The 26,714-nt window shown below is 31.2% G+C and overlaps 3 protein-coding genes and 1 long non-coding RNA gene across 5 annotated transcripts; 2 read left to right on the top strand and 2 right to left on the bottom strand.

Moving 5' to 3' along the window:
- Window positions 1-98: 98 nt before the first annotated feature.
- Window positions 99-10,278, bottom strand: LOC122566325 (putative phospholipase B-like lamina ancestor). Its single transcript, XM_043723430.1, has 7 exons — window positions 10,090-10,278; window positions 4,788-5,048; window positions 2,922-3,071; window positions 2,536-2,782; window positions 2,140-2,387; window positions 1,668-1,908; window positions 99-976 (listed from the first exon to the last, which is right to left on the bottom strand). Exons 2-7 carry the CDS (start codon window positions 4,895-4,897, stop codon window positions 326-328), a joined length of 1,647 nt encoding a protein of 548 aa, XP_043579365.1. The 5' UTR covers window positions 4,898-5,048; window positions 10,090-10,278; the 3' UTR covers window positions 99-325.
- Window positions 3,079-4,963, top strand: LOC122566327. Its single transcript, XR_006316460.1, has 2 exons — window positions 3,079-4,348; window positions 4,763-4,963. It is a non-coding gene; the product is annotated as an uncharacterized LOC122566327 (long non-coding RNA).
- Window positions 10,279-14,724: 4,446 nt separating the features above from the next.
- Window positions 14,725-17,611, top strand: LOC122566323 (dopamine beta-hydroxylase). The gene is made up of 10 exons (XM_043723429.1): window positions 14,725-15,049; window positions 15,133-15,286; window positions 15,386-15,532; window positions 15,616-15,863; window positions 15,928-16,081; window positions 16,180-16,443; window positions 16,544-16,774; window positions 16,865-16,993; window positions 17,072-17,246; window positions 17,336-17,611. The coding sequence occupies exons 1-10, from the start codon at window positions 14,895-14,897 to the stop codon at window positions 17,479-17,481; spliced, it is 1,803 nt and encodes a 600-aa protein (XP_043579364.1). The 5' UTR covers window positions 14,725-14,894; the 3' UTR covers window positions 17,482-17,611.
- LOC122566321 (active breakpoint cluster region-related protein) lies at window positions 17,487-26,688 on the bottom strand. 2 transcript variants are annotated; one of them, XM_043723426.1, is made up of 14 exons: window positions 26,577-26,688; window positions 25,210-25,921; window positions 23,863-24,337; window positions 23,531-23,765; window positions 23,160-23,439; window positions 22,902-23,081; window positions 22,597-22,812; window positions 22,304-22,423; window positions 21,990-22,234; window positions 21,618-21,915; window positions 21,176-21,458; window positions 20,823-21,093; window positions 20,532-20,703; window positions 17,487-20,429 (listed from the first exon to the last, which is right to left on the bottom strand). In XM_043723426.1, the coding sequence occupies exons 2-14, from the start codon at window positions 25,321-25,323 to the stop codon at window positions 20,013-20,015; spliced, it is 3,306 nt and encodes a 1,101-aa protein (XP_043579361.1). In that variant the 5' UTR covers window positions 25,324-25,921; window positions 26,577-26,688; the 3' UTR covers window positions 17,487-20,012. The 2 variants fall into 2 exon arrangements, with proteins under 2 accessions (XP_043579361.1, XP_043579362.1); XM_043723427.1 differs by having other exon boundaries at window positions 21,654-21,915.
- Between the last annotated feature and the right edge of the window lie 26 nt (window positions 26,689-26,714).

The raw sequence follows: 26,714 nt of genomic DNA, 5'->3' as shown, positions 1-26,714 counted from the left end.
ATCATCAAAATATAAAAAATGTAATATACTCGCGAATTTAATGGTTTTTAATATTAAAATAAAGATTCAAGGTGATAGAAATAAATTTGGAAACACTATAAATTCTTATGTTTTTATTTTATTTTATTTCCTAAAATTTAACCATAGGCGGCTAACATATGAGCCAGCTATAAAATATTTAAATACTATAATTAAAAATTTTGCCTAAGAAGAATAAAAATCAAACTGCGAGGAATTGACGGGAAATCGTCTTCATTTTCTTAAAAATGCTTGAAAATGTTTTTAAAAAGTAAGTTAGTATTAAGCAAAATTTTAATAAAATTAATTAGGCCCAAACCCATCTTGGAGTAACGCCTTTAAATTCGAAAGAGTCCGGGTGACCTACATGCGAAATATTGGGGAAGCTTTTCGACCATTGGAATGGTGTTCGCGATTGTGATGTAGATGGTCCGGAAGTAGCTTCAAAGCTTTTGAGACCATCCGCACAAATTGCTAAAATCTTCGTATCTATAATACCATACGGTACAGGTATATCCTCCAAATCTCCACGATACGTCAATTCCCGCAACTGATTTGTTTTTGAATTTTGTTCCTCGGAAGTGCAACCTTCCTGGCTGCATCCACGCATCAAGTTTCGAAATTGCTCGAACGTAGTGATATTCTCTTGTAAACGCGTTAAACGGGTTTTCAAAAGATCTACATCCTTCTTGGCAGGCCGTACGATGTCGTTGATGTTTTGAAAATTCGATATACCAATATACGATATGAAGCCGATTTTCTTAAACTTCTCGGTGTAATTCATAGCAACGGTGATGCGTGGTAGTTGTTCCATTAATAATACAGTCATGGAACGTGGCTCAAAACTGATCCATTGCAATGCAGAAGCTCCACCATTTTGATGAGATATAGTGTCAAACCAAGATTGACTGTTCGTTGCTAGTCGATTTGCTGCCATTAACCTTACAGTTAGCATTACCTATAACATTATTATTATTACTTAATAACTTTTTGTACATAAAATAAACTATACATGTGGTGCACCTGTATATCATGTACGAATTGGTATGAGGTGACTCATAATGAAAAACTAAGGAGAAAATATACAATAAAATTTTTTCGCTCGAGACTTAGTTTTCGAGAAAATAAAGTTTGAAAATTTATTAAGTATACTTAAATACAGCTAATTTCAGATGTGACAGGAGTTAATAATCGGCATGAGGTTATTCTACATGCCAAAATGAGTAAAAGATGTGGAATACTATTTTCCCTTTTAAGGCTTCATACTCAAGACATTAGAGTTTAAAAATGTTTAGTTAAGAATTTGCTCAATATTTATTCTTTACATGCGTAGATACATTTTCAAATTTATTATTCTGGGAAACAAATCGTTTTATGAAAAAATTTTATTCTTATTTTTATTCGACTTATTTTCACGTGTGGAATAACCTCATGTCGATTATTTATTCCTACCCAGTCAGGAATTAACTATGTTTAAATACATTTTATAAATTTCCAAATTCCATTTTCTCGAAAACTAAGTCTTGGACGAAAAAGTTTTATTCTATTTTGTTTAATTTTCTTTTAATTCTGTCATAAAGAATCGTCTCATACCTGCTTGTACATGATATTCAGGCGCATCCTATGTAAATTTAACAATAAATTCATACATGATCTTTTGGATACAAAAAGCTCCACTTATTCTGATTCGTTGCTAATAAAGATGTTCCAGTAATAATCATTTCATGATTTTCTCCATTTATTAAATAGAATTCATCGCGGGACGATAATGCTCCAGGATATGACGACAATACAATTGATCGACCCGGAATTAATGCATCAGTTTTTGTTGTAGGTAACACGTGATAGCCAAATGTGTATTTTTTTAAGAGTCTTAACATTTGAGTGTATCTATAAAATAAGAAATAAAGATTTGTAGTTTATTCGTATTAATTTTTATCATTTAATAAAGTATACATTTAAATATATTTACATAGTTTGTAGTTTTATATAGTTTAAATAATTACACCCACGTTTATTATAATTATCCTTGCAGCATGAAAATACAAAGCTTATGCCAGTTTATATTTGAAATTCTTGAACAAATTGATTGATATAAGAAATATATAATAATTCACTTACGGTGCTGATGTATGTTGATTGATTGCAACTAGAGGTTCCGAATTGTCTCTTGCAAGAAATTTGAAGTGGATCATAGAACTTACTACGGAATTGGAAATATTGAATATTTGTTGGAAACCAGATAAATCGGAAGTCAAGGCGAGCCAAAGGAAATCGTCAGATTCCAATGATACCGACACACGACTCCGACGTACAGCAAATTTCCAACCAGCTTCCAAACCATCTAATTGAGCATAAAATAATCGTACCTAAACAAAAATCAATTTTACTTGATTTTATTAACGTATTTTTTATATTTTTTAATATTTAGTATTTTTTTAGTTATAGTTTATTTTATCGTCTTTTAAAACTACTAAAAATATGATTTATTATTAAGACAATAAGGTAATAGTGTACCATATGCCAAAAAGGATCAGTAGATTCCATCAATTCAGCACGTTCACGAATGACGGCAGCGTTGTCTCGAAGATATCGCATTAGCTTTCGGCACTCAACGGGTTTTGTTTCGCATTTTGGCTTTATAGTGTTGAACCAATGATGATGAATTAATTGCCAAGTTAGACTACCTTCCAACAGTCCGGCGGCATAAGCTTGCACAGTATCTGGGTATTTTGATGATGTTTCTATTTCAATATAGGACCATCTGTAAAAGTTATATTACGAATCATTTTAACTCTTGATTATAGATATATATACTTAACATACAAATATTATATTATATTTGTAATATTAGCTTTATACATATATTTTTTATATTAACTTTATGTATGACATTGACTTACCCGTGCTCGAAAATTTCAGTTTTATAATAGGCTCGAGCTGCATGCAATGGTATAGCAGTTAGATCATTGCCTTGGCCCCAAAACTCAATACGATATCCTCCTTTATGGTTCCATAATACGGTGGCTGAATAGATTCCATCTTGTTCGACACTGTTAACGTACGATAGATAGGTAATTAGAAAAGTTTAACCGGTGTATCTGTGCACATATGAAATGAATATATCAGACAAATTATCTGGAATGCCCACATAATCGACAGTAAAATAAATTTTAGTTTTAACTTCTACGATTAGAAATTATTGTTAATAATTAATGATCTGATTATAAGAGAATTAAAAGTTTCTTATATCTTTATGTGAAATATGCAAAGTATACATTATACATATCAATATCCTTCACATACAGAACCTACTTCTAATTGCAAATCCTGATTGCAATCACATGTGTAATGTATGCTACATTATTCATTTATATCGAACTTTAGAAACGTAGGCAACTCATGGAACTCATTAAAACCAGTTTTTAGTAATTTTTTACACGCACACACGCACACGCACGCGCGCGCGCGCACACACACACACACACACACACACACAAAACATCTCGATTGGAATACGAAATATTTTTTCCTACTAGTTTGTACCTACATTTTTTGAAACAATTAATTTCTTTTAGATTACCTATCAAGTTATATAATAACATAAAAATCTGCATGAATTGAATTAAAATTAAAGTTGCAGTACTCGAAAATTCAGATGCCATTTATACAAATATATCATAAACATTTCCCAAAAATCTTACTTAACTAAAACAATACATACATATATCTGAAATGAATAAGTGACAATTAGATAACAGCGACGTCGCGTAATAAAGATCAAAAGACAATAATTTATTAATTAAATAACAAAAATAATAATATAAAAATATTACAAAATAACAAAAAGACATTTAATTAAAAAAACTAAGAATAAGACATATTTCAAAAATTTATGTAGATCACGTGCAAATGATAATGACCGGTGCAAATATGACAATGACAAACTTATGACAATAAATAAAGTAGTTTTTATTATCTGTTCGGCGAAATTATCGTTTGCCGTTCGTGCACGCGGCAAGCAAGATAAACCGCGTGTCAAGTACGTAAAAGCTTTGGTACGTCGGAAGCGCAACGTGTGCACGCACCAGCCGTGCTGTGATAGCGACAAGCGCGAATTCGAGAAGCCAGACGTTGCGTTACTCGATCCTATGTCGCGACCGGTCCCATCCAGCTTGTTACCATCGAAATGCTGATGCTTTCGATCGCTTCACTCACATTGCTACGCGCGTTTCACATGTGTCGAATGCGGTCGGACTTATCGCAGGAACGTTGATCTTTCAAGCAAGAACACTTGTTTCTTGATAAAAGATCACGACATCCGTTATATGTATGTATATTGAAATTGTATGTGAAATAGCTTGATATAGATCGATATTTGATTTATGGCCTATAGTGATTTAAGTAAGATGTACATAGTTTCATTGTGTATTAATTTTTAATCTGTATATGCTCTAACGTTAGGTGAATGTTATCAATTTGGTACTATTTCAGTTAATGAATGCTATAATGCTTTTAAATATTATCTTGTATATTGTATATTGTATTATATTGTAGTATATTGTATTATCTTTTGGAATACTTTTCATACCTTTCATACTTTTTTATATTTACATTCCATATATTTTTGTAACATTTGTATTTTTCTTATAATTACTTTTTGTCAGGACAGTCTAATTTAAGAATATTTATAAATATTAGCCATGTAATGATTATTCTTATTTAATCCTGATTCCTATTAAAGTGATACAGCGAATTAATGAACTTACTGTCCGAATTCACCGAGAATTATGGCCCCAACTCCTAGTAAAGCTACGGCGATTAGGATGTAAGTGGAGATGCGTGTCTGCAGCCAGGAGGCTCCTACTACCTTCAGCATGGCTCATCGGTAAGCTATACACCTTGGTTACGAGAAGAGAAGAAAGCAGAAAAGCACGAATTTCGCGTTCTCAACCCATCGATTACAGAAGCTGGTCTTCGGCCTCCTCAGGCGTTTCAATAGATGCCAATACGCGCTTGTCTCGTGATTACTGAAACAATTAAACAATTTCCAATTCAGTCAAAATATTAATTTCTATTGGAATTATATATATATATATCCACTATATCATTAAAAGTCACTATATTATTAAAAGCTTGATGAGAGACTTTAACTATTTTATACAGCATTTTGTTTTTCATGATAGTCATCGTAAGTTCTGTAAATCTATATCTATATTTAAAATTTTCCTGTCTTGTAACATAAAAAGAAAGTCTATAATTTTGTCATAGAATACACGTATGAATAGCAGTTATTTGAAGATTCTAGTTCAGTTACTCTGCTATACTTTGTTTATTTGGACATTATTACAGAACAGTTCCCATTTATATGCAATGAATTATTAAAGAATCAAGGACAAAATTAATTGATCGCGTAAGAAGCAGATTTTGTCTTCTATAAGTTATCCCATGGTCCATCGTTCATTTGTTGCTTATAACACGGATCACTTTTATCGTCGCTATATATTTTGTATCGGCATAAGACAGAAATGAATACAGGAAAGTCGAATTCTCTTTGAGTATAGCATCTGGCACTTGTAATATGCATGAACAAATTAATAAACTTACAAAATATACGTTTACTATTGATACCGTGAATTCCCTATAAATCGACGCATTTTTTTCAGAACATGATAATGGAATGTAAATATTGAACGATTTTTTTGTCAATTACCGGTTCATTTTCAATTCTCAAGTATTCTTAAAATTTTCACAAGAATCTATCAACTATATGTAGAAATACACACTCTGGTTAGTGATCTCTACAGAATTATTTATTATAATTTAAACAGGAAACAATGGTTATTCAACGTGAACTTAATGCAGTAATGTGATTTAACTAAGACAACTTAAATTAATGATTCACAACTCTGGCTAGAACTCTTAGTACAACTCTAGTCGCAACTGACTAACGGCTACTTTTTATACCACGGTTTTGGTATTCCTAGCATGCAGATGTGGATGATCCATGGTCAAGTATAGCTTTTTTAATTATCCCGTGTCGTAAAAGGCCACGGGTATATGGCCCATCTTTCCCTGCCCTGTCAACACTTTTATTGTTTTTTACCTATAGTACATCGCGATTTTCTCCAGGGTTTTTCCCCGATACTACATATATATATATATATATATTAAGGATATAGTATTGGCATCTTTGTAAATTTAAAAGAAGATAATATTGCGCAGTTTTCTATTAGCTTCTGACTTTCCTCTCAACGCTAACAAAAACACTGATATGACTTTCAAAAAAAAAATGAAGATCAAGGTCATTTTATCGATTGATAATTATTATATTACCACGTTGTATTATGAATACCTTTATGACAAAATATAATACAATATTAGCTTCTATGTGAGAGAATATTGAATTAAAACTTTTGGTATTAACAACGCTGTTTTTATACAGATATCTCTCCAGGCCATAGAGGACTAGCGAATGATCTTAGAAACATGCAAATTGCTGATGAAGGTTAAGGTCTAGGTTCGTTCACAGCATTTCAAGGATTTTGCGTTGATATTTGCAATTATATGTGTTTAGTTCCTTCAATTATCGTTCATTCGGCGAACTATGCTTATAGATAGTAACTTGTTACGTAATTGCAAAACACTTATCTGTAAAGGTTAACGGATAAATTTGCCATTAAGCACTTAGACAAATATCTATGTCATAATATATAATTAAAAAGATAAGTATAAATTGAAGTAACACGTTAGAAAACATTTTAGATAAATGTTGTTAGAAGTTTCTATATACTATTAATGATATGAAAGAGCACAACAAACAACATATTGCATATATAGAGAAAAATTTGTTCTCATTTAAATCTGAAGGTAGCAAATTTAAAGATTTAGATACAATAGTTATGTATTACACACACTGTTCTTTTAAAACGTTAACTAAGATTCATATAAGTATTTCTTTTAAATAGTAATTTTTAATGAAAGATATACATGCATATTGTATAAAAATAAATTCGTACTAACATTTAATAACACTGCAAAAATATTGGCAAGTACGATGAAGAGGATTAATATAATTCAATTGCAAAACTCTAAAACTATTCTTCAAACGGAGTTACAATCTTCTTCTTCTAAAAAATAGCTTCTTTTCTTAATTCATTATAAATTTTATTGTCTTTTTTCTGTAATTATTAATGCTTTACTCGTTAATGATAGTATCATCGTTTATAAATGAATCTCGGGAACTGAGCCAATATGAATTTTCTCGTTACTGTCAGAGTTCACTTGCATCCGACAACTATATGTTGAATTGTTTTCTGCGACGTATTATCTTTACAATTGACGTATTCTTATAGCAAAATGTAAATAAATTTATCATCATTCAAGACTCTGTAGAAGCTCATAAATTGGATGAACATTGATTTTAAGAGTTTTCTTGCTTGCAATGCAATTGCTAAAACAACACTTTCTTTTACAAAATGTGACTATGGAAACGGAAAAAAGATATTATGTTTTAAGTGAATATAATAAAAATTCGGAAGGAAAATCTTGTTAAACTTTGTTATTTAAAGAATTATGTCTACTGTATTATAGAAACGAAATATTTTTTTTTTTTTTTTTTTTTTTTATTTAGTCCGTGCCTCTCGGCAGAAACGAAATATTTGGGACCTTTAATAAAAATTATTTTTGACTGTATTATCAAAGAGATCACTATACATGTGATCAGAACAATCTTTTTGCAATATCTTTATACTTTCTATATTCAATTTAACAACTGCTATTAATGATAAAAAGACGGTGATGGTTATCATATTCGCTCGAAACAAAAATCGTCTTATACCAAAAATTGTTCTCTTATATTTATTTTTTCAATTCTGAGACATGTCCAAGAACGCATAACAATATTTCTATATAATTTGTTTAAATAATTACTCATGTTTATTCCAAATAAAAAGTGATAAAAGATAATAATAATCACACTTTCTTTAACGACTCTTTATGACGAGATCTTTACTAAAAATAGTATACTTCACTAAAAGATTAAAATAAACCAAATATATAATAATTACTAATGTACTTTTGCATCAAAAGACATTTTGATACATATTATATAGAAAATTTGAACATCTACTAATCCTGATGTAAATTAGAATTATCAATATGCTAAAATAACAATGGAAACTTTAATAAAAATATAATAAAGCAGTCCTGTGACGATTCGAAAAGCACAATAAGGTTTTTTTTATACTACCTATACATCCTCCTATCTGCACAATAGTTATTTTTCAATCATAAATCTTGTATCATGATTGAATGGCAAATAAAGTTTTTCCATAGAATTGGGTGTGCCAATCGAAAAAATCTATTAGCATACTCCAAATACGCTCAATTTCAAGTAAATGCATAATCTATAATAATTTACAATCTTTCCTGTCGATTGAAGATATTTAAAATGGATAAGCGTGGTACGTCAAACTTAACGATTTTAATTAGCAATTGGCAAGTACAAATATCCACGCGCTTATATATTTAAATTTAGTCACTTTGGTACATGATGTTATAAATCATTACAATTCATGTTTCCACGTGTGAATGGCGTCTTCTCATCTCATAATCATAATTATATGAAGTAATGACGTTCTTCAAGATGGAGAAAAAGATATGTGGTCCGTAAACACTGGTAGAATTACATTGGTATTAAGTAAAGAATGAATATAACTATGTATTAAATATTCTTGTCAGATCGTCTGGCTAATTATAAAGAATAATTAATGTAAAGAATGGTGATATAAAAAGTAAATGTTTCTATATTTATTGTTGAGTTAAAATTTATATAGGAGTTTAGAAAAATATTTAGTTTCTAACTTTGTGACAAAGGTGTAAAGTTCTGAATATTATTGCAAATCTATATATTGAATTAAGTAGATTTAGTAGCGTAATTACTTTTACAGAAGATAATGCATTATATTAGTTTATGGTTTTAAACATATTAGCCGGAAATACAGCACATGAATAGATACACTGCCAATTCGAATCAAATCAATGTATTGTATAGAGTCACGATTTCTTCGACCTCCTTATCATTCGCCAATTATTAATCTGAGTCATCGTTGCATACTTTGACGTGGGATTCTAACTTGCAATTATCGAACGACCTGAATAAACATATACTACATGAAGAATGATATAATATATACATTACTTCTTTTAAATTCATTTTAGAGTCAATGAATATGAATAATGTAAGTATGATTATGTATGAGTACAAGTATGAATAATAAAGTAAATGATGTTTACATCAATTTGAAGTTACTATACTTCACACGAATAGAATGTACTAATTTACTCTTATTTAAAGAATTTGTAATAAAACCACGATATACGTATAAGTTACCATGACACGAACAAATTTATGAAAACAACTGTACCTCTCATTCTAAAGCCTCAAACAGGAAGCAATATAGCATGTAAGATAAGAACTCTGACAAATATTTGTAAATAAATATTGTAAATAATATATTGTAAATTTTTATATTTAAATTCATATTTAATTTTTAAAAGATATCGTACATTATGCTAATAAACGATTTACACTTTCACTAAAAAGCAAAGCTAATAAATCTGTTCTAAATGATATGAATACAAAAATAAAATTCAAAAATCTAAGAAAATAAATTATACACATTCCTTTGCTAAACGAGAAATAAATTCTGATTTTCACTTCAAAGAACTTGCAATCTCATAGCCGATTCCACACATGAAAGCGCGGCAAACAAGTTACATGCAACCACGTGAACGGACTACCGTCGCGGCAGCTGTGTATTTCACTCCAAAAAATTAAAACTTAAAAGTTCCAAAAAGGGAACAAATATAAAAATCAATATTCTTTATAGAAAAACTTCACATGAGAAAATATAATAATATTGAGAAATAGGAACACTTCTATGAATCGCAAACGATCTATCAATCGACCGTCTCGGAATATTTCTATTCAGCATGCGCGCCTGAGCCATACACGCTCTCGTGCATGTCTTTTTTTTCCTCGTATAAATTTTTCGTTCAGTCACTTACCAAGAGTAATAGAATAGATTCTGAATTGAAGCGCGTCGAACACGGGTAGAAAATCAGTCATTCGTACGGAGATTACATTCCTTTGGCGTGCTTTTTTGCCGCGACTTTACGACGTGGACCAGTTGCTCCGACACTGAAGTCCAAGCGCGAGCATACGCTGCTTCTCGACTGACGCGGCAACCCGTCGACCAGAATTTCGAGTACTATAAGTTGCATATTCCCTTTCCACCGGCGTCGACGGCCTTTGCTATGTCGTTGCCACTGCTGGGTCACGTTGTCGCGGCACCCTGCACTCTCATTGATACGCCCCGTTATCAATTCGCTTTATCATTTTCAAGTTTCCGTATATTGGCGCCATTCCTAAACAAAATGATTGGTGTAAAATGTAAAATATTTTAAAATTATATAAGATTTTAGATATATCTAGATTCTAGATATCTGTATTAACAAACTTTTTATATTTTTATTTAATTGTATTAACATATGTGAATATTTTGGAATAATATATGACTATATTGTAGCCCTACCGATTTTATCAAGTTATCAATGTTTTTGCGATTTGAAAGATAAGATATATAAAATGATGCTAATGTATACATACAAAATAAATAGAGTTATGTCTTGGAGAGAGTTCTGAGAATATATCATATTACATCAACGATGAGAAGTTCTACGTGTAACAAAAATATGTTTGCAAGCTATTTAGTTTATAAAACATGAAAATTTACCAATACTTTATCAGGACATCATTTTTGTAAGTTTATGTAAGTTTTTCAAATACTTTATGTTTGTGATATATATATATTCCCTTTCAAGTAGTAGTTACAAAATTGATAAAATGTCCAATAATCTTAAAAAAATAAATGAAATTGTTTTTATTTAAACATCACAAAATAAAATGCTTAAAAATCGATATAATTATAAATATATATGAAATAAATCGTATCTATACTGTACCGAGAACTACATAACAGTTGACTAATGCACAGCTCTTTAGCAAGACAGTCATCACTGTTGAAACTTAATGAGTTTTAATTGGATGTAATTGAAAATTTTAGTCATCTCGCAACTGTGACTGACTGAATAAAGGCATAGATGCACTCTGTTTAACTGGATTACACAAGAAATGATGCTAATCCTTTGCAATGTATTTACTGTCATAGAAACGGTATTCAGAACGAAACGTTCCAACATTGTAACAATAAGCCGCGTTGTTCAATAATAAAGATTATATGTATGGAGCACTTGCGAACAACAGTTTCTCTTATAATGAGTTCCGTGTAAGATCAACATTTTCCGATGACGTAAGATTCTTGTATCGTAATTGTTATCATTTTCAAGCTTCCCATAGTTTGTCATTTTCTTCTCTTTTCATGTGAATTATTTTATGCTTGTTATTTCGACAAGGAATTTGATAAATTTTCTTAATAATATCGTGAGTCAAAAATTTCATATATCATGTTATGTGAATCATGTAGATAAATACTAAAAGTACTAAAAATAATAATGCTTTTGAGATACTAAGGAATATTCGAGACATTTGATCTGTCCATCATCGTACGCGCAAGCATTCGTCAACTTTTCATCATTCAGTGACCATATTCGATCTTCCACTTGAGAAATTTTATACGCCCACGTTTGAACTTTCATCACTGTTGTAAATTTACTTATAATTATCGCCTTATCTGCTACAGTATAATTAAACAAATTTTACTATGGTTTTATTTTTCAATATTAGTTACTCAATTGGTTCTTTTTCTTCTTCTTGTCTCTATTTAATTAGTATATCTACGTTCAAAAGTTCCATCGTAAACTTCTAGAAAACACGGCGTTTTTTGAAATGCAATAATAAGATAAGATACGCAATTTTCAATGACTCAGAAATTGTATTAAGTGCTCTGGAGGCGTTTATGAAAACTATCGCTGTCATTTCAATAAAACAATTACGTAATGTAAGATCGTGAACGCTTTTAACTAGTTGACGCGATAAAAATTTTCAATTACAATTCGACCCAATCTTGTTGACTTGTTTGCATCGTTCTTTAAAAAATCTGAAAATACCATTTTTATCAATTTTAAACGATCTAAGAAATGAGAATTAATGGAAATTCTAAGAAAAATATAAGAATAGAGATATTTTGGTAATCCTTCGTAGAAATGTTATACGAATTATCTATAATGTTCGAACCAATATTTCGCAATTCGGTACTATTCTTCCATAAAGTTGCCATCAGTGGTTGACGGAAACTGAGACAATCCTGAATATATTCTACATTTCTGAAAATAGATTATATGCGTATACAACAGTATTTCTTAACAAGGAGTTCTTCCTAATTTTACACGTCTGACACATTCAATAAGATATATAGTTACTACCGGCGTATGAGGTAACCTTTCTTAACTTAACCTCCTTTAGTTCGTAGAATTTATTACATATTTTTCAGTCAATGCTTTCCGCTATGTAAAATATATAACATATCTAATATAGTAAGACATTTATTTATAGTAAGACATAACTAACGAATTAAAATGAAATGAAATTAAATGGAAAAATAAGATTTGTTAAATATGGAAAATTTACAGCTTTTACTATACTTTACGGACAATGCATTTAATTGCAGTTTACGTTGGCGCAGGTTATCCAGAAGTTAAGATCCTCGGCAAGATCGGTTACTCGATGCGCCGACAGGTATGTTTGTGAATTCGTGAAAGCAACCGGACCGTTAGCCAAGAAAGGATTTAAGGCATTCATTGATCCAAAGACTACTGTACAATGACTTGCTGTTGCTTCAACAGACACTATTGCTGGTTCTAAGAAAAAGTGCAGGGAGCATTTACATAAGTATTATTTAGGAAGATAGTACTTTCTAGTAACATTTATATTTGATAGCTGTAATGAAATTACAGGAAATTATTGCATAAATAAATAAAATTGTAAGAAATTGTGTCCAATAAAATTATTAAGAATTATTATGTTCAATTATTTTACATTTGTCACTGGTAGAATTCATAAAAAACACTTAGTTCATAGCTTATAAAATTACATATTTGAAAAATCACATAGCTCATAATATCAAATACCTGAAACTATACAAAAAATAATGTCAGGGAGATGTATAAATATTATTATATCATTATAGACTAAGAATAAAACAACTTAACGTAAAAATAAATAAATTTTCTAATTATCTTCATATTCCGGAAATTTCTAATAATAGAATCCGATAATAATAATAAATATATAAATCCATATATAAATAATATATATAAATAATATAATCTAATAATAGAAAGGAAAGATAGCGAAACGCAGCAGTGCCCTAAAAAATAAGTCATATTGAAAATCAATTTCGACACTAGTGTCACGTGACTTAAGCTATTTATTCGCATCAAATAAAGCCTTTCGCGAAAATTGTTCTCGCAATAAGAGCCGCGGAATTTCTTGATTGCAGCTGGAAGGAAAAGCACGCGCCATGACTGGAATGTAATATACACCCTCTGGCATTCGATTATTATCAAGATATTTTCTCGATGTTCTGGCATCTTTTTTCTTTTCGCCTATGAATGTTATCTATCTAGTGTGAATATGTTAACTAATAAAGAGTCATTTAATTGCAATTTTTTTTTAACATTTTACATTTTCAAATTCTGTATTTTAACATTGTGGTTATGAAATTCAATTTTTGTTTAATATCTTTCTTTCTTTTAATATCTTTTCTTTAAATTTTATAGTTTTATAAACTGTAAAGCAATTAACGTATTTATAACGTTATCATAAACTGTTAATGGTCCTTAATGAGTTAATTTGGCAATCCACAACTTTTTTACTTACGGAGAAAAATGGTATAAAATAGAACAAGAAGATATGTGTAATCAGTAGTAGACATAACACTTCTTATGTTATAATGAAGTTTGATATCTATTTTGATATGGAGTATATCTTATTTCCATGAGTTTTATTAAGGAAAAATCCAAATTAGTCAAACTTGACCCCGACTAGAGTAATTTTCAATTTATTGGAAATTGATAACCTGTGTAATCTACTTTCGAGTAAATGGAGATAACGAAGCCAGGGGAAAATGGATGTAGGTAGAAAAATATAGCTTGCTTGAATAAGAAAACTATGCTATTAAAAACATTAGAAATTAATATTATGATGTCATTTAAAATTTGTTTAAACAATAGATATCATCGTAGATTTGAACTTATATATTTTTTCTATTTATTATATTTTAAACTTTAGTATGCAACATATACAAGGTTAAACTAAATTAATATTTTTATATATCTCTATCTGTATAATTTTCTTCAGTAATTACTACTTACATTTTTGTTGCAGTTCTTCCAACGCACAAGCACAATTTCGAAGTAGTATTCACATATGCGCATGCGTATCTATTACAAACTTAGTATATATAAATTTTATGACATTAAATGAATTTAATCATTTGAGTATGCGCTTTTTTAATTTTTCTTACACTTTTTATGAGCTAAAAATTACTACGTGTTTGTTTACTTACCTTTTTTTAATAAATGAAATGATTGTGTGTGTACATATTATGATGTAGTATCATCGCGCATGAGCGCCGCAGAGAATCGGCGGCAAACCAGTCTTATACGAAGCCTTCGTCTTTTCGGATCATTTGGAACTTGTTAGTAGAAATTGGCGATAGGAAGGTGAAGGATTATGGAAATATCTGTGAAGCTAGTTCAAAATTGAGTAAAAGATATATAACATCCAATAGATTATAAATCAGAAACGAGTAATTTTTCAAGTAGAAAATCCACTGATTTTAAAATCTAAGATGCTTTTGAAGATTTATTTACTAATCTTGTTTACAATTTTAAAAGATGTATCGTGTTTATCCTGGCATGATTATCATCAGAATAGCGAAGACAGTTCGAACAGGAAAAATGTTCATACAGTTCCGCTTGGTTCAGGAGCCACTTTTCATTGGAGGTATATTTTTATAACATCAATTGAATTTAATGTTAATAGATACACTGAGGAATAATTAAAAAATTGAAGAATAATTGTTTTAGAGTTGATTTTATGAGCGAAATAATAATTGCGGAAGTCCACTATATAGGTGTTGACAATACTTGGTTTGCCATCGGTTTCTCGGATTATGGTGAATTAAAACCTGCCGATTATTGCGTTTTGTGGATTGATTGGCACCGACAAATTCAGTTACAGGTAAGCATGCAATATATTTAACAATTACACGAGAAAACATAAGTCCATTTTTATCGATTTTATAATTTTTATATCAATTACATTATATTGTAATTTCAGGATGCGTGGACAGATGAAGAAGGAAAATTAAATCTCGACCTGCAACAGGATTGTGAGAACTTCGCGTGGAGAAGAAGAGGAAACGTCACGAAGTTCACCTTCTCCAGGAAGTTCGATACTTGCGATGAAAATGACTACATTATGGAGGTAAATTAACTATGAAATTAATAAGAGATATTAGTCATTTGATTATTTTTCTTCGACATAAAAAAATATTTGAAAATTCGTAGAGAGGTACCACGCACTTAGTGTGGTTAGAAGGTTTGGGACCACTATCGTCCTTGGCTGGTTTACAAGTATCAGATGCAGAAGCTTCTGGTATGTCCAGAACAGAATTGATCAGGGTACTCCATAAAAAACCAACATTTCCATCAAATGCCTGGCAATTGGAAATGTTGGCTGATCATGTAAAAGTGCCAAATAAGGAAACGACTTATTGGTGTCGCATACAAAAATTACCACCCGTTTTGTCTCAAAAGTGAGTCTATTAGACTGTAACAAAATTCGCCAGAATTAATCTTTTATCGAACTATTATTTCTAGACATCACATTCTGCAGTTTGGCCCAATCATACAAACGGGTAACGAACACTTGGTTCATCATATGGAAGTTTTCCATTGTGCTGGACCAGTGGCTCTTGAAATTCCTATGTACGATGGTCCTTGTGATGGAGCTGATAGACCGGAAAAAACTCAAGTGCGTTAAGTTTCTTAGACAAATTTCTTCATTTATGCCTTTAAAAAATAATTAAATATGTTTTCTAGAATTATTTTATTTTTTACTCCGTTTCTTAGGTATGTAAAAAAGTCTTGGCAGCATGGGCAATGGGAGCAGATGCTTTCGTTTATCCAGAGGAAGCTGGTCTTTCGATCGGTGGCCAAAATTTTAATCCTTATGTCATGTTGGAAGTTCACTATAATAACCCCGAACTTCAGGATGGGAAAGTCGATTCTTCAGGAATTCGTTTTATCGTTACTAGGAGTCTTCGCAAATATGACGCCGGTGTAATTGAATTGGGTTTAGAATATACTGATAAAATGGCAATTCCCCCACGACAAGTAATGAATCATTGCACATATAATTAATCAAGGATATATGCACAGATATATATTATAATATATGTTACTAAAATCGGAATTAATAACAAAATCTTTGTAGGAAGCCTTTATTTTATCAGGACATTGTATACAAGAATGTACAGGTGTTGGTCTCCCACAACAAGGAATACATATTTTCGCATCCCAACTTCATACACATTTAACAGGCGTAAAAGTTGTTACTCGTCATATTAGAGACGGAGAGGAGTTGCCTCTGTTAAATTATGACAATCATTATTCCACTCATTTCCAAGAAATTCGTCTTTTACCGAAACCTGTTACCATTTTGCCTGTAAGAATTAAAATCTAATACTTTATATATTTCACGTGTACTCCATTATATTATGTACATATAATAGATTTTAATGTAAATTAATGATAGGGAGATTCGTTAATAACAACTTGCACATATAATACGATGGATAGGGAGAATATTACTCTTGGTGGATTCGCCATTTCCGATGAGATGTGTGTGAATTATATTCACTACTACCCTAATGCTCGATTAGAGGTATGAAATATTAATATTCTTTTGTAAAAAATTATAAGATTATAAGAAGAATTATAAGAAATATTCAATCTGTTTTAGGTTTGCAAAAGTGCTATTAGCGACGATGCACTGAGAACTTATTTCCGGTATATGAGGGAATGGGAAAATCAACCAACTAGTATCGATAATGGAATTTCTGCAAATTATGAAAGTATAGAATGGACCAAAGTTCGTGTACAAGCTTTACATGATCTATATGAAGCTGCGCCATTAGGTTCTTAATTATTTAATTTATTAATGTATTAAGCATCTGAAGTTTGATTTTGATATTTCAATTGGAAATTTTAATCTATATTTGATCAGGAATGCAATGCAATGGCTCTGATGGATCTCGACTTCCTGGATTATGGGACAACATACCAGCCACACCGGTCAAGCTACCCTTACCTCCACCAGCCCGAAATTGTCCACACTCGTCGTTAAGACAAGAAATAATAAATTCTATATAAAATTCTTTTTCTGTTACATACTGCTATCTATTTTCGAAAATATTAACGAAATCAAAATTCATGTCTACGGATTATACACAAGTCTGAACATTAGTGAAACATAAACGAAATAAAGTATAATTATAATTCATATGGATTTACAATGGTTTCCATAAACGTATAAACTTATCAGCTTACGCATAAAATATTTTACAAATAAAATACTTCGTTACACACATTATTTAACAGCTCTTTCACTTTATCTATATTCTTTTAAGACTGTTTCATTTAATTACATAATTTTAAAAGAATATAGTTTAAAAAAAAAGAAAATGAAAGAAAAACAATTTGGATTACACTACAAGATGTTCAAACTTAATGTAGTATTTGTGTAAGCCAAAAAAAAGAAACTGAAAGACTATTAAAAAACGTACCCTGGGAAAACGGTAAACATATTATCGATATATAAAAGTTTATAAACCTCCAGTATATTTATGCATCTTAAGGGTTCCTTTTTGGCAGTACATTGTCTTGCTGCGAATAAGCTAGCTTAATCGAACATTCGTTAACAAATACTTGTTCTATGAGAAATTGGTATTTGTAAAATATGAAATAATAAAAATAATCATAGTTATAATAATAATAATAATAATAATAATAATAAATCGTGGTAGCTGAAACTTTGTCTTTACACATTTTACGAATGTACAAAAGAGGGACGCGTCTTAACGTTAAATGTGATATAAAAATTAAAGATATCCAATTATTTACGATATAATACACATGGGCGGGTTATACATACATACATACACACGTACGTACACGCTGAAATCACGCACACAATAGTTGCCTTGTTCGCTCGTCAAGCGCAAAGATCACTTCCGGAAAAATAACGTAATGTGTTCTTTTTTAATTTCTGTTTTCTTGCAATTTGTTCTTTTGTTTCTTTTCTCTTGTTTCATTCGACCCTTATGTACGATCTTTTGATCGAGCACTCGTTACATTTTTTAATCTTTCAACTTCAATTAGAAGTTGTTCACAAACGTCCTAGCATGTAACACAGAATTCTATCGAGTATTAAATTTGTACTGCCAAATGCACTTCTGTGTGTTTCAACCCTTTGAAGTATATATTTCCAAAAAATGGTATCTTCTTTCTTTTTAGTAAAGCACAATACTTTTAAAAATCTAGTGAACATGAAGATATAGACTTGATTAACTGCATTATGTAATAGTAGAAAAATAACATTATCTACCTAGTAGATAAAAAGTGAAAAAATTTTGTTTAAATTTTGCAAAATGATTTGTTTTAATCTGATATACTTCAAAGGGTTAACCGTAGTTCTCTATTGAAGGTATGGGAGAGAATTTTTCTCTTTGGTACTTAATTAAGCTGTACTTAGACTTGAAAACATTGATTTAAAAAAGAAATTTAAAAAATGGCTGCTAACAGAAGCTGATTAAAATGATTGTATACCTTACTGACAATATGGTAAAGGAATGTACACACACACACACACACATATATATGTAATATATAAATGTGTATATAATAATAAAATATAATACTTTAAAATTGCATATACAAAATATTTATGTTTAATTTATCCAAGGGTTGAAAGAATTTCATTTTAAAAGCAGTATTCCTTTTTAATTTTGTAAATAGATCGTTAAAATATCGAAGTTATTATTACAAACTTCAGCAACTTGAATAAAAGAACAAACACGAGTCTAACCACAGCTTAAATGTTAGAAACTTGAATTTAAGTCATTTCGCGATATTTCTTACAAAAATTCGAGAACGCAGATTTCTTTAAAGATATTCTTATAAAGAATAGAATCGGCAGAAAAATGTGGCTTTCCTAGAAAACATAAATATCAAGTGACAAAATGGAATATAGCCAGCATATTTTGCATATACTATTAGAAGCTTTGATTTGCACATCTTGAGAAACGTGCTTCCTGAAACATTTAGGAACGTGATTGTTTTGAATACGTGGACATTTTTGTGGACATATGCGTAAAAAAATTTAGATTCTCTGCTAGGAACACGCTCCATTGGAAAAAATACTTACTTTCTAAAGCGTGGATGCGTTAACGACCGGAATTCCATATTTTTGTTCTTTCTCTCTCACTCTCTCATTCTACTTCACGGGAAGAATTTTTCCTTCAACATAGCTTTCTTTTTTGGAAAAATGTTTTACGTGGAATCATTACATAACAAGAGATCGTGGCTAAGACTTCGCGGGTATATAAGTATAAAATATATATCAAGGAGCTTAAAGTACAATACGTATTCTTTAAGTCCACTTTGCTACATTATTCGTATGCATACCAATACAAGAGGAATTTCATCGTTCAGGATTTTGTCAAAGCCTATCTACTTATGCGTCTAATTCAGCGTTGTGTAAACGATACGTCACAAAACTAATAAAATATATATTATAAAAAATCGTTAATTTTACATTACAACGTGAGTTGCTGCGAGCCTAATTTCCAATGAGACTCGCGAAAAGCAGCTGACGCTACGATGTATCAACAAGAACCTCTCGACTAGAGTGACTGATTGTTCTGTTGCATATGCATTTGCAAGAAACAATAAAGTATACCGGCCTGTGCCATCACGTCCACGGTCCCCGCAGCTAATGGATCTCGACTTTTTGCATCAGATCGCGAATTCGTACCAGGACGCAGAAGCGTCGGCCCGAATACCGTCGCTAGGTTGTGCAAAGACATTTTATTTTGGGCCTCGTGTTTATTAACTCGTATCAAATGAGTAAGTAGAAAGTCGATGACTGCCTTGTTCACGGCTGGCAGACTTTCGTATACTCTTCTGAGAGCAGCACCTTTTGATAACTCGCCAGTTTGGAAAGCTTCTAAAAACGCGGGATACAGAGCATCCGTAAAGAGAGCTTCCGGCATTTCACGGAGATACAATTTGAGCACACCTGTTACAGAGTGAACGTCAACCTAAAAATATAAAAATAAATTCATATTAATACACAACTCTTTGAATAATGAGGTACTTAAAAAAAAAAGGGATTTTATTCTTTTATGTAATGTATTGGCTACCTCTTTAAGCAGTTGTTCTGCTTCGTACGAATTACTTTCAAATGATTTGCGTAATTTTGTTAAATCAGAAGCTGAACCAGAAACGCGATATAATCCCACTTCTCCGACTCCTCTCCTTTCTACCTCTCTAACACATGCGGTTATAATAAAAGGAACATCGCGTTTTTCACGTCTGTAAAAAACATGTAATTATATTTAATACAGATGAAAAATTTTTCAATAAAAATATATAATCAAAAGATTTAAATAGTTCATTTAAAGAGTTCATAGTTCAAAAGTCATAAAACATACTTGCACACTTGTTGAATTTTAGCTCCAAATAAACCTTGAGGTTTAGCAGATGGTACCCGCCTTAATGTCACTTCACTTGGGACAAAACGAAGAGCCACATCTAATGTAGCTGGGCCTAAATTTAATGACCTTTCTACTTGATCCGATTGAAGCCAAGATCTACTTAATCTTTGTATACATTTGCCACGTAATACAGAACGCGTTCCACATTCTTCGTACAACAAAATTCTAACATTTTGACTTCCCTCTAGTTCCACAACAAATGTTTCGCCTTAAATAAGTGAAAATTAAGTAATTAATTAAAAAAAACTTATTTATTCAACTTTCGAAGTTTTATAAAAATAAAATTTTACCCCAAGTTGGAGCTTGGCCTCTCGCAACTCGACTTCTTGCACGTTTAAAATAGTGTCCATAACTATCAACTTCCACAATAATATAAAGATCTCCTACTCTATCTAAACCAGGTGGTGTCAAGCCAAGTAAAGTTAAATGAAGATCGCCTAACAATAAACTTTCATCGCGTCCTGATCTAAGTAAATAACTTCCCATATCTGTTTGAAGGTAAGTACGACAAGCTGTAACCCAAGCCTGCAATTCGTACATTGATAAAGGTAATGGTCCTGGAGGTTGTCCACCCTAAAAAATTATCATTTACCATTCATTTCTCTCTCATTAGATTGGTATGATCATTTCTTTTCTAATATCTTTACTTGCATCCTCGTGTTGAATTTAAATAAAGTGCATTATTACATATCTTTATCTTATTTATTTATTCGAAATCTGTAAATTACGCACCTTTGACTTATCTAGGTACATATGGGAACGCATTACCTGTTGCAATGCCTCCACCGCTTCAACCCATTGAGAACGTTCAAATTCACTGGATAGAAAGAATGTGTACGAGTTTTGTACTCGATGTTGACTTTTATGCGCAACGCGTAATACTAAATTTGGGGATGCTAATACTAATTGAGCTTCAAGCTCAGCAAGTTTCTTCCTATTTTTTTCTGAACCTCTACCACCGAGTCTAATTCGTTTTTCATCATTCCGTTCTTCCCATAGTATCTGATCACGTACTGTACATGCTTGTGATCTGAATACGTATAAATTATTATTATTATACATATAAATTATTATCAGGAGTAAATTATAGACTTTTATATGTACCTCAAAGCTACAACATTAGCTGGACTAGTCTCACGAGGTTCAATGCCATCTTCTGTTACTACCGCCTCTGCCACTGGTACATACCACTTCAACTCAAATGTAAATTTATCTCTGCCAGAAGCTTTATACTTTGCACAAGCAATTACGTCATTAAAAAGAAAAAGATGTCTCAACTTTCTATGACCATCAGACAGTTCTACCACAAACGAGTTTTTTACTAATCTCCGTTGTGCTCTATCATGACTCTAAAAATAAAATATTTTTACAAAATACTAAATTAATTATTATTGTAGCTATAAATATAGTTTATTTACCGGAAACATTGACTTCGTCTGAATAATATTAAATTCGTCTAGGAAATTTCTAGTCATACCAAGAGCCTCTGAAAGTGGCGCATGATCTGCATGATTCACTGGTGTGTGCTTAAGAAGATCCTACAATCAGTTGAGACACAATTATCAATGCGAATTGAGATAAGATAACGTTTACAAAGTACATTTCCACATCATTTTATCAACTTATCCAATCAACGTTTTATCTATGATGTATATCTATATCTATATAGCTTTGACTAATATAACAAAAGCATAAACTATACAATACTTACATGCAATACTAGCGCATTTTTTTGTACTCGCGCTACTGGCTTATGTAAAAGATCTTCAAGAGATAAACCTGGTCCTTTTGGAACTCCTCTGAGTCTTATATCTCTTGTAATTTCACCAAATTGAGTCGAATGTGCAGAACACCTCCGCACAGTATCAGTAGCGCGAGCGTAATTATGTAAGAAAGCTCCATATAATCCTATATTGCTGGCCATTACCTTAATTTGTAATCCATAATAGAATATTAATAAGAGGGCAGGATGTGTGAATTTCTCAATATTAATATATTAATATATTTAGTTCTTACTTTAAATTGTTCACCTATAGTAGTTTTACTGTCCCATTTGTCTAGTTTCTTTCTAAGACCATCCAAAAATGTTTGATGTAGTGCATGTAATTCAGGAATTTTATAAAACATCGTACCAAATTCATCTTCAGAAATAACAGGTTGGGATGTTGTTAATGTTGCCCTGATGGCTTTCATGTACTACAAACAACATATACTTTTTTAATCAAAGTAATGTTATTTATGCATATTATGGAAAATGATAGATATATTACATACTTGTAACATTACATTTAGACATTCGACATAAATAGTTTCACTCTCTACCACCGAGTTTACGATGCATTTAATCATAGACGTTCTATCATCTTCACGGTCTTTACTTTTTTCCTGTCGACGAGGTGTAGTTGGTGTTGGAGATTCTAAGCTACCTTCGCTTAGGCTTAAAGGCTCCGCGTCACTACTACCAGTTTCGTTATCCGTGCTAAGAGCACGCAATAAGATTGGTGGTGCAGGACTTGCACCTTCTTCATCCTCACTATCCATTGCCGCTCGATGTCTATAAATAAACAGATGTATATTTGCAAATATATATATATTCAATGTAAAATTATTTTAAAAGCAATAATGTTCAGATACAAATAACTTACTGTATAAAATAATCAATGTTGACATAATTACTCTGATTCCCTGGAGAATCAGGTAAGGAGGGCGGTCTTCTAGGTGGTGCTCTACTGCCATTATTGTTTCCAACAGGTGGAACACGTGCATCAATATATACATATTCTCCTGTTTGATCTAAGGCTACAGAATCATAATAAGGTTCCTCCTCTGATGCCTCTGCATCACCATCCTCTCCATCTTCATTAACTGCATTTTCTAAATCTATTTTTAATTGTTAATATAGATGAAACAAATACAATTCAAATTATTAAATAAAATTATCAAATTATAAAAGGATAATATAGCAAAAATATAATACCTTTTTCATCTTCCTCTTTAAGAGATTCTTCATTTTTATCTTTCTTTGAGCTTCCTGTCACTTCAATTACAGTGACATAGTTACTTGGCACATCTGGGTCACTGTTTCTTCTAAGTTCAGGCACTTTATCAGGACTCCTTGGTATTTCACTTTTGGGTCTTTTGCTTGTACTAAGAGTAGAACTTAGTTCAGAAACACACTTGTCCTGAAATTTACTTATATCTTCACGCGCTGGAAGAGGTGGAGCTAACGATTCCACATGTTGAACATTAGATGAGCTTGTAGAATCTCCCAAATTATTCTCTGTTGCTAAACAACTGTGTTGATTTTGTGATTCTGTGGATTGCTGTTTCTCAGGTGTAGTTGTAATATTAGTATTTGCTAATTGCTTATGACGTTCAACATCAGCCAATAACCTTTCTAAATATTCCACATAAAATTCTTCCTTTTCAAGTTCTTCTCTCAAAGCAGTCACCTGTGAAAATAATAATGATTCTGTTTAAGTATTTTTTATGTAGCTACATTATAAAATGTACATAATATAAATTTGTGTCCTTAGTAGATCATAACAAAATTGAAGTAAATAGCAAGTGATTAATCGGTGATAATATAATATAATATATTGTATGAGGAAATTTAGTAAGAAGAATTGATGTTCTTAGTATAGCAGATAGTTAAATATATTTAATGGCTTCATTTCCTTTATAGATAATAATAGATAATATATAGAGAAATTTTATATGTAAGATAAACAAAATTTTTAAATTTATTTGAAACCAATACAATGAACATAAATAGTAAATCACATTAAAAATTTCAATTATGGTTAAATATAAATTAGCTTAATTTCCCAGTTAAGTAAGAAATTAATATGATGACTCATAGAATAAAGCTCCCAATACCTCAGCAAGGAGGAAAGTTTTATGTAATAAGGAACTAACAATTTATTAAACAGTCCCCTTAAAAATATAAATCCTACTTAAAGTTTCCAATATATTAACTCTTCCACTATTTATTTCTAAGAAATAATTGGCATCAAGATAATCATATCAAGACATAATATTCCTGTTTGGTTTTACTTCCATTAATAGTATAGAATTAGAATGTACCACATACAAATCATAAATAATATATTATAGCTTTTAAAGTAATACCAGTTATGTTAAATTACTTAATTTAAAATGCAAGAAAACATATCCCTTGGTATTCCATGTGTCTGATATATCCAGTTTTTATTTAAATAAATATATCTACAGAAAAATCTTAATATAAATATTTGAAAACTTCATCGAAGAAAATTCTTTTGCAATTAGAAAATAATAACAGAATTCCTGACTTGATTCTCACCTTCTGTTTATGCTTGACTAGGTTGGCCCTGACGTCTTCTTCCCAAGCTGCCGGCAAGGCGCTGTCCGGGAATCTCTGTACCCAGACACGCTGGAAATCCCCGAAAACGCTCATTACTCTACTCCAGGCCGTTTAAAGAGAAGACTCCTCGGGGACAGTGATGATCTCGGGCACGATTCAAGCCGCTGTGTACATTGCACGGGCGCGGCGGCGGTCGTGGCTCTCACCCGAATACGCCTGATCACGATCTCGTTTTGACACAGAGATTCTATTGAAACGGACGTGTCACCGTAACGAGGCATAAGTCGTTCGTTTCGTTCGTGAACGATTTTCCTTTCCGGTACACGCTACAACGCTATACCCGAAGAATCAACGAAACGAGCGTCATACAACCGCTGTCATCTTGTCGACATCTCCTGCGTAGCTCACGGTCCGATCCCCATGCCCTCTCCTATCATTTTGACGCCTCCGCTATACTTTATTCACAGACACTGCCCTTCCTTAGACGCAGCAGGTGCGCTTCACGGATGATGATACTTTTCACGGTGCGCTTACGCAAAATAGAAATTCGTTTCTTACGAAACGCAGCTAAAATTATGCATTTTTCTCTTCGTTGACAGATAAAAGTTATACTTCTCTACGATGATGTAAATGAATTTTCGCTCGGTTTCAATATAACATTAGCGATGAATTTTAATTTTCGAGACATTCACTGGAAAAAAGTAATAGATATATTATAACGATACATGACGATAACTTTACGTAATGATTTAGAATTGTTGTTTATGTATATTTATATACATTTATAAGAAATTTAAATGCGCATAATACACTAAGAATGCACATAATGCATAAAATATGCACAATATAAAGGGTAAAGTATTCATTATAATATTTAAAGAGTGACACATAAATATCTACCTAGATTTCGTTTCCTTATAAAAATGTAAATTTGCATAAACCTTCGCAATTTAAGTATAAAATATAGGGGAAAGTAATTCCATTTCCAAAAGTGAAACGAAAATTTGGTTTATTTTGAAATCAATATTGATAAAATTGCTATTAAAGTATATTTCAAATGTAGATGAATAACAAAAATAATTTTTTTGATAATACATCGATTTTTTTAAATTATAATATTGTATTTGTTATAATGTGCATACTCTTTAAATTCATTTTGAAACATATTTCCATTACTAAAATGAGGGGATCAATTAAACATTAAATAAATTTAAAAAATAACATGTATATATAGTAACAGATGATAATAAATACTTATAAATAAATACTTATAAATAAATACTTAAATATATATATATAATTGTTATTAATAGCATTTACTAGTAATTATTATGCTTGTCAAATACCTTATTCGAATCATTAATATGCTCCACGATTACTTCAATTATGTTCCTCACTCTTCCTGTATAATATATATCTAATATCTACTAACTCCACTGAAAGCATTGTAGCGCTACAGTGTGCGTATTCAAAAACAAAATCAA

This window comes from Bombus pyrosoma, linkage group LG3 (assembly GCF_014825855.1).
Source record: "Bombus pyrosoma isolate SC7728 linkage group LG3, ASM1482585v1, whole genome shotgun sequence".
Classification (NCBI taxonomy): domain Eukaryota; kingdom Metazoa; phylum Arthropoda; class Insecta; order Hymenoptera; family Apidae; genus Bombus; species Bombus pyrosoma.
The sequence above is the reverse complement of the archived record's forward strand: the minus strand, read 5'-3'. Positions and strand labels throughout refer to the sequence as shown.